Here is an 8464-nt window from a genome sequence, read left to right as displayed (position 1 = left end):
GTGGAGAAAGAGGAGACAGAGGAGAAAGAAGTGGTCTGAGGTGGGAGGAAGGAGTAGAGGTGTCAGACGTGCATCTCAGGACACTTTCCACGGGCGGAAGTGGAGAGCTGTGTCTGGATCAGTGGGGTCTGCAATCCCGATCTTTCTCCGGGCACTTGTGTATTGGGATTCTCTGGGAGGACAGCATGTAGACCCCCCAGAGCCCTTCGCTGGGGAAGGCCTCCCTGAGCTATAGGGCAGTGAGGGCGGGCGGGCGGGCGCGCCCCCGACACGTCCTCTGGGCGCTGCCCCCTCAGGGCGCGCGCGCCCACCCCCGCCCCACCCCGCCTCTGCCCCGCGCCGGGCCGGGTGGACCCGGCTTCCGGGGCTGTGCACGCCCCCTCCGTGAGCCGGGACCCCTGGCTGCGCGCGGCCCGCGCCCTCTCACCGCCAGACGGGCGCGCGCGCTGGCTCCCGCTCCCGCTCCCGCTGGCGGCGGCGGCGGGGATTGTTTTTGTTGTCGCTGAGGCCGGAAGAGCCGCGGGAGCCGGGTCCCTGTCCCCGGGCCGGGCGCCGCCGCCGCCCCTTGCTCAGCGCCCGCGTCTCCGCGGCGCCCCCATAGCGCCAATATTCCGGAGATCAAGCGTTACGCCGCGGCGGCGGCGGCGGCGGCGGCGGGGCCCGGAGCGGGAGGCGCCGGGGACCGCAGCGAGGCGGCCCCCCCCGCCGCCATGGAGGCGCTGGGACCCGGTGAGGAGGACGCTCGGGCCGGGACCAGGACCGGACCCGGGGACGGGTGGGCGGGCGGACGGGCTGGCAGCTCCCCGTGGCCCCCATCGGCTTGTGCGTACCTGGGTTGGGCCGTCAGGCCTGGGTGAGGGGGACCCCGGCGGGGGGGGGGGGGGGGCCGGGTTCCGCGCCCCAGGCTGGAGATCTGAGCCAGTTCTCGAGGTCTAAGGAAGGAACGAGGTCACGGAGGAAGGTGACCCGCGTCCCCAGGTCCCAGGGAGACCTGACCCAACCTCAGGGAGGTGGTTTGTGCTCCAGGGTGGAGGCGAGGCCAGTTTGGGCTTCAGAAGGGACGCGATCTGTGCCAGGTGCGCAGCGGAGGCCTGGCCCTGACCGGACCGGACCAGGAAGGACTCCACCATCTACTACCAGGGGTATTCTTGGCTTGGGACCGCACCCCTATTTTTCTTTGCACTGACAGACAGTCCAGAGCCCTTAGATAAGGAAGAAAGAGAACTTCCCCTAAACATTTCTCATTAGCCCCGAAGGCCAAGGGGCAAAGTGTCCACCCTTTCTCAAAGGCCCTGAAGTCTCGGGGAATGTGGCCTTCGGCCTCTGTCTACCTGTCAGTCTGTGCAAGAGACCCAGAGTGGTCTGTCGTGGTTCCTCAGTGACAGGCGAGTTACCAGCCAGAGGCTCCAGCTCCGGCTTTAATACTCTGAGTATCTTCTAATTGGGTTAGAAGTAGTTGTGAGGATCAAATGAAGGAGAAAGTGCTTTGGAAACTGTATTATGAATGGCCTCTGGTTATCTCCTCGGCTCTGCCCAAACAAGAAGAACCATTCCAAGTTGTAACAAATGCCCTGCAGATTGGAGTCTGCTGCTCCCACCTGGAACCCCAACAGGTTTCTGATGTCTTGGCTAAGTAGGGCAGGGTTTAGGGGCTGTGTTAGAATTAACTTTAATATCATACCTTATCTACATAGTAGTCTTAGTTGTAGAGCATTTCATTATTTTAGTGCATAGAAAACTCAGTCTACCATTTGAGTTTGGAAACTTTGCAAGTTTGTTTACTTGAAACTTGTTTACATAGCTGAATGATTCAACTCTAATTTGCTGCTTAGAGTATTTTTTTTAAGTCTTTATTGAATTTATTACACTATTGCTTCTGTTTTATGTTTTGGTTTTTTTGGCCACGAGGCGTGTGGGCTCTTAGCTCCTGACCCAGGGATCCAACCCCCCACCCCCTGCACTGGAAGGCGAAGTCTTAAGCACTGGACCGCCCGGGAAGTCCCTAGAGTTTTGGGATTCTTTTTAATTAATTTATTTATTTTGGCTGCTTTGGTTCTTCGTTGCTGTGCATGGCTTTCTCTAGTTGCAGCGATCAGGGGCTACTCTTCGTTGTGGTGCGTAGGCTTCTCGTTGCGGTGGCTTCTCTTGTTGCAGAGCACAGGCTCTAGGCACTCGGGCTTCAGTAGTTGTGGCTCGCGGGCTCTAGAGCACAGGCTCAGTAGTTGTGGCGCACGGGCTTAGTTGCTCCGAGGCATGTAGGATCTTCCCGTACCAGGGCTCAAACCCGTGTCCCCTGCATTGGCAGGAGGATTCTTAACCACTGCACCACCAGGGAAGCCCCTTAGAGTATTTTTTAAAGGACTTCGTAGTCAAATTTCATTTGCCTTTTAAAAATAAATTGGTTTTGTCACATTAATATTATTTGATAAACCTCAGTGTATTACACAGGGTTACTTCAGCTATGTCCCCCGGCTAAAGGCATGATCAGGTCTTTAGGAATGTAACAGACTTCTGTTCAAATCCAATCTAGTAATTTAATAGTTGCATAACCTTGGGCAAATTACTTAATTCCTTTGAACTTTCATTTCCGCATCTATAAAAAAGGGTAATAATAATTATGTGCTGCAAGATTGTTGTGAGAATGAAATAAGGTAATGTATGTGGGAAGCCTTGTTGTAGATAGTAATGCATTGGAGATATTCAACAAATGTTTCTGCCCTCCCTCCCCTGCTAGAAAGTCATAATTGAATCAACTGTTGCATTTGTGAGCTGATATTGAAAGAGACTAGGTAACTGTGTATACAAACCAAATTTCATGGAAAAGATCAACCTGGCAGTGTTAGGAACGTCCCAGGGACTCTCTTTTTGGTTTGATTTTAGATTTTGCAGGACTTATCATTTCACCCAGGATTGAGGAAAATTAATTCTCACTAACCACATTCATAAGACACTAATGAATAAGCCACAATGTGACATAGATCTTTTCCGTTGACTGGAATATTTTCTTGCCTGCTGTCTAGCAAACTCCTTTTTTGGTGTCACAGTACCTTCGAAACCCAATTAATAACAAGAAGCTGCTTGCTGAGCATGGAATTAGAGCAAAGGGAGTTGATAGTCTAGTGGGATGTTTCATCCAGGCTAAGAACCTAGAGAAGCTTTCCTGCTTCTTTGTTAAAGCACATGGATCTAGTGCTCTGTTCCCTCCTAGCTTGAACAATCACTGAAGCATGTTTAGTCTTGCTCTGCTCTCCCTCACCCAATTTCAATTTCTGACAACAGTAACTTGGAAATAAATATATTTAATTATATTACCATTTATTTTGCTTATATTAGTAGTAATATTGATTTTTACAGTGCTTTACAGTTTGGAAAGTGCTTTCTTAGCTGCTAGCTCATTTAATTCTCTGTGAGGTAGGCAAGGCAGGTATGATCCCCATTTTACAGATGAGAAAATAGGTTCAGAGAGCTTAAGTGAGATGAGAAAATAGGTTCAGAGAGCTTAAGTGACTTTATTAAGGTCTCAAGGCTGAGTGGTGAGGGTGAGTCTGGGTCACCTGACTCCTAGTCTAATGCCCTCCTCTTCTATTAAGCTGACTTCATCTAATCTGTATTGAGTCATATTTGTTACCTTTTTGGAAGATGTCATTCTCTGACTTTGTCACTAAATTTTGGAGATGCTCCCCACATGAAGACCTTTGAGCAATAACTATAACATTTATGCAAGCTCAGTCATAATAGCTAACATTTATCGAGTGCTTACCATTGTGAGGCACCGTGTTAAGCCTTTTATATACATTGTCTCATGAGATCCTCACAGTAGCCTTATGAGATGGATGCTATTATTATCATACCTCCTCCATTTTATAGATAAGGAAACTGATGCACAGATTGGCTAAGAAACTGGCCCTAGGTCATGCAGTTAGGGAGTGGTAAAACCAGGAGTTCCAGAGCCTTAGCCACTGTGATTTATTTCTTTGTAAGTCGTTTGATAAATTCAAAGAAAAGTCTAAACTTACTAAAAGGAATGATCACTCACCTTCTAACTTTTCTCTCTTGCCATGGAAAAGACACACACTCTGCTTTTCTCCACTTCTTAATCCCTTTCCTTCATTTCTTCTGCCTCTGCCTCTTTAAAGGGCATCAAGTACTTTAGAGAGGTATAGATGCCATAGGATTGTGAAGTAAATTGGAGAAGAAAAAGCCCTGAACTGGGAGTAAGGAGACCTAGTCTAGTCATACGTCCTTGGGCAAGTCACTTGATCCAAATTTCTGTTTGCAAATTTCTGTCATAAAGCTGGGTTTGTGATACAAAGATTGCTTAAGCATATCTTGGAATATGCAGGGCTGACTTTTTTATGTGATTTAATTGGGTTAATTCAGTACGCCTGTCTACCTCTGATATTATTTATTATCTACTTCTTACCTTGTTTATAAATGCCATATCACCAAGAGTAGATCCCCTTGTTCACCAGAAGTGGAACTCAACTCCAAGGAATAATAATTTTTTTAGTATAAATTAAGTGCTTTTTTGTTTTAATGAAAAGATAATCGTCAATTCTTTTGTTTTGGAAATGACTACGTTTCTGTTTAGTTTCTACCTGGATCTGCTACAGGGATTATTGGTACTGTTCAGTTCAACATTTATTGAATTCCTACAATGTGCTCATCATTGAATTAGGTATTGAGATAACAACGAACTGGAAGTCCCTTTCTTCTAAGAGTTTACAGTCTAGTGAAGGAGACAGTAATTTAACAAGTTGTTTCTAGGTACTTGTCCTAAGTGCTCCCTTATACAGAAGTTCTTGGGAACACAGAAGATGCATCCTCCAGCCTGGGATATTCTGGAAAGGCTTTCCAAGGAGGTTGCACTCAAGCTGAGTTTTGAAGGATGAGTATAATTTAGGGGAAGAAGGAACAATGAATTTAATACGTGAAAAGATTTTCAGTACTTTAAGAATTAGTATGGGGCTTCCCTGGTGGCGCAGTGGTTGAGAGTCTGTCTGCCAATGCAGCAGACACGGGTTCGAGCCCTGGTCTGGGAAGATCCCACATGCCGCGGAGCAACTGGGCCCGTGAGCCACAACTACTGAGCCTGCGCATCTGGAGCCTGTGCTCTGCAGCAAGAGAGGCTGCGACAGTGAGAGGCCCACGCACCACAATGAAGAGTGGTCCCCGCTTGCCACAACTAGAGAAAGCCCTTGCACAGAAACAAAGACCCAACACAGCCAAAAATAAATAAATACATAAATAAATGTATTTAAAAAAAAAAAGAATTAGTATGTGGTGATCTGTCAACACAAATTTCATTAAAGTGTTTGCTTTGATTTTCCTAAGTGATGTTGGACCAGAACAGCTTCTTGCTGCAAAGTTTTCTCTCCTTAGTGAATTGTCTTTGTTCTTGGTGAAATACCATTGCAACAAGAAAACCTGTTGTAACTTTCCTTTGTAAACACAGCTCACTTTACTCAACACCTATTCATAGCAGAAAAGATGTTTATTTTTTAGACCAGTGTCCATTTGACATTATAATCAAAAAGGAGTAAGATTTTCTGTAGACAGATATTTCCCAGACTGTGTTTCCCTAAATCCTTATCTACTGAGTATTGATAGATGTTTGATTTTAAAAACAGAGAGAGGGACTTCCCTGGTGGTCCAGTGGTTAAGACTTCGCCTTCCAGTGCAGGGGGTCCGGGTTTGATCCCTGGTTGGGAGCTAGGATCCCACATGCTTACTGGCCAAAAAACCAAAACATAAAACAGAAGCAATATTGTAACAAATTCAATAAAGGCTTAAAAAATGGGCCACATCAGGGGCTTCCCTGGTGGCGCAGTGGTTAAGAATCCACCTGCCAATGCAGCGGACACAGGTTCGAGCCCTGGTCGAGGAAGATCCCACATGCCGCGGAGCAACTAAGCCCATGCGCCACAACTATGAGCCTGCGCTCTAGAGCTCGCGAGCCACAACTACTGAAGGCTGCGCACCTAGAGCCCGTGATCCGCAACAAGAGAAGCCGCCACAACAAGAAGCCTGTGCACCACAATGAAGAGTAGCCCCTGCTCGCTGCAACTAGAGAAAGCCTGCGCACAGCAATGAAGACCCAACACAGCCACAAATAAATAAATAAAATAAATAAATTTATACTTAAAAAATGGCCCACATCAAAAAAAAATCTAAAAAAATAAAAACAGGGAGAGAAAGTGTGTGTGTGGGGGGGTGTTCTAGGGAAAAACAAGTTAGGTAAATGATGAGTTAAAGTTTAACAGGTTTATTTATTACATGACTTCTTAGAGAATTTAACACGATAACATACATTGGAATTTTAAGCAGGGGAGGGAATATGCAGTTTCTTTAGCTTATGGAATCCTTTCTTTTTATGTAATATCTTGTGAACCATCAATGGAATAATTTGGAATGACTGCCGTATCTAGACCAAGGTTTCTCAGCCTCAGTACTGTTTTTTTGTGTGTTTTTTTTTTAATTTATTTATTTTTGGCTGCGTTGGGTCTTCGTTGCTGCGCACGTGCTTTCTCTACTTGTGGCGAGCGGGGGCTACTCTTCATTGTGGTGCACAGGCTACTTATTGTGGTGGCTTCTCTTGTTGCGGAGCACGGGCTTCAGGCATGCAGGCTTCAGTAGTTGTGGCACGTGGGCTCTAGAGTGCAGGCTCAGTTGTGGTGCACGGGCTTAGTTGCTCCACTGCATGTGGGATCTTCCCGGACAAGGGCTCCAACCCGTGTCCCCTGCATTGGCAGGCGGATTCTTAATCACCACGCCACCAGGGAAGTCCGAAATGGTTTTATTTTAAAATGTATATAATTTTGTAAGCCTAGCTATAGATCTACTGATGCTGATAAAAGGTTTTAGACAATAGATTGCCTCTGAGGGTTCATCATACTGTGTCTAATGTTGACATCCCCCATATTCAGAATAATAGCAACATGGCAAAATACTTAGAAATCTAGAGAGTCTTAGGTCAAAAAACTTTTGATCTTTGTATATCAGAGTATGTTCAGTGAATAATAAGATCTCAATAATTGTATCTATTTTTGTTCTGTTTTGGTCGTGCCACGTGGCTTGTGGGAATTTAGTTCCTGGACCAGGGATTGAACTTGGGTTCTTGGCAGTGAGAGTGAAGAGTCCTAATCACTGGACCACCAGGGAATTTCCAATTGTAGCTGTTATCATCATCATCATGATCATGAGGGGAATATTATCCTTCACAAACAAATAGCACATCAAATATCTTTCATTCTCTTCAGGACCTCCAACCAGCCTGTTTCAGCCACCTCGTCGTCCTGGCCTTGGAACTGTTGGAAAACCAATTCGACTGTTAGCCAATCATTTTCAGGTTCAGATTCCTAAAATAGATGTGTATCACTATGACGTGGATATTAAACCAGAAAAACGGCCTCGTAGAGTCAACAGGTAAGGATTAGAAAGAGTAGGCTTCTTATACATTATTTTTTTTTTACATCTTTATTGGAGTATAATTGCTTTACAATGCTGTGTTAGTTTCTGCTTTATAACAAAGTGAATCAGTTATACATATACATATGTTCCCATATCTCTTCCCTCTTGCATCTCCCTCCCTCCCACCCTCCCTATCCCACGCCTCCAGGCGGTCACAAAGCACTGAGCTGATCTCCCTGTGCTATGCGGCTGCTTCCCACTAGCTATCTACCTTATGTTTCGTAGTGTATATATGTCCATGCCTCTCTCTCACTTTGTCACAGCTTACCCTTCCCCCTCCCCATATCCTTAGGTCCATTCTCTAGTAGGTCTGTGTCTTTATTCCTGTCTTACCGAGAGCTGATCTCCCTGTGCTATGCGGCTGCTTCCCACTAGCTATCTACCTTATGTTTCGTAGTGTATATATGTCCATGCCTCTCTCTCACTTTGTCACAGCTTACCCTTCCCCCTCCCCATATCCTTAGGTCCATTCTCTAGTAGGTCTGTGTCTTTATTCCTGTCTTACCGATAGGTTCTTCATGACATTTTTTTTTCTTAAATTCCGTATATATGTGTTAGCATACGGTATTTGTCTTTCTCTTTCTGACTTACTTCACTCTGTATGACAGACTCTAGGTCAATACACCTCATTACAAATAGCTCAATTTCGTTTCTTTTTATGGCTGAGTAATATTCCATTGTATATATGTGTCACATCTTCTTTATCCATTCATCCGATGATGGACACTTAGGTTGTTTCCATCTCCGGGCTATTGTAAATAGAGCTGCAGTGAACATTTTTGTACATGACTCTTTCTGAATTATGGTTTTCTCAGGGTATATGCCCAGTAGTGGGATTGCTGGGTCATATGGTAGTTCTATTTGTAGTTTTTTATGGAACCTCCATACTGTTCTCCATAGTGGCTGTACCAATTCACATTCCCACCAGCAGTGCAAGAGTGTTCCCTTTTCTCTACACCCTCTCCAGCATTTATTGTTTCTAGATTTTTTGATG

General features: G+C 45.7%; 1 protein-coding gene across 1 annotated transcript in view; it reads left to right on the top strand.

The window, feature by feature from the left end:
- The first annotated feature begins 524 nt into the window (after positions 1 to 524).
- LOC103080295 (argonaute RISC component 4) overlaps positions 525 to 8464 on the top strand; it is a 41592-nt gene continuing 33652 nt past the window's right edge. Inside the window, exons 1-2 of the mRNA XM_007453831.1 lie at positions 525 to 729; positions 7260 to 7425. Of these exons, the coding sequence (XP_007453893.1) occupies positions 711 to 729; positions 7260 to 7425 (185 nt within the window). The 5' untranslated portion in view covers positions 525 to 710. The remainder of the gene's footprint in view (positions 730 to 7259; positions 7426 to 8464) is intronic.

Source organism: Lipotes vexillifer, unplaced genomic scaffold (assembly GCF_000442215.2).
Source record: "Lipotes vexillifer unplaced genomic scaffold, Lipotes_vexillifer_v1.1 scaffold213, whole genome shotgun sequence".
NCBI lineage: Eukaryota > Metazoa > Chordata > Mammalia > Artiodactyla > Lipotidae > Lipotes > Lipotes vexillifer.
The sequence above is the reverse complement of the archived record's forward strand: the minus strand, read 5'-3'. Positions and strand labels throughout refer to the sequence as shown.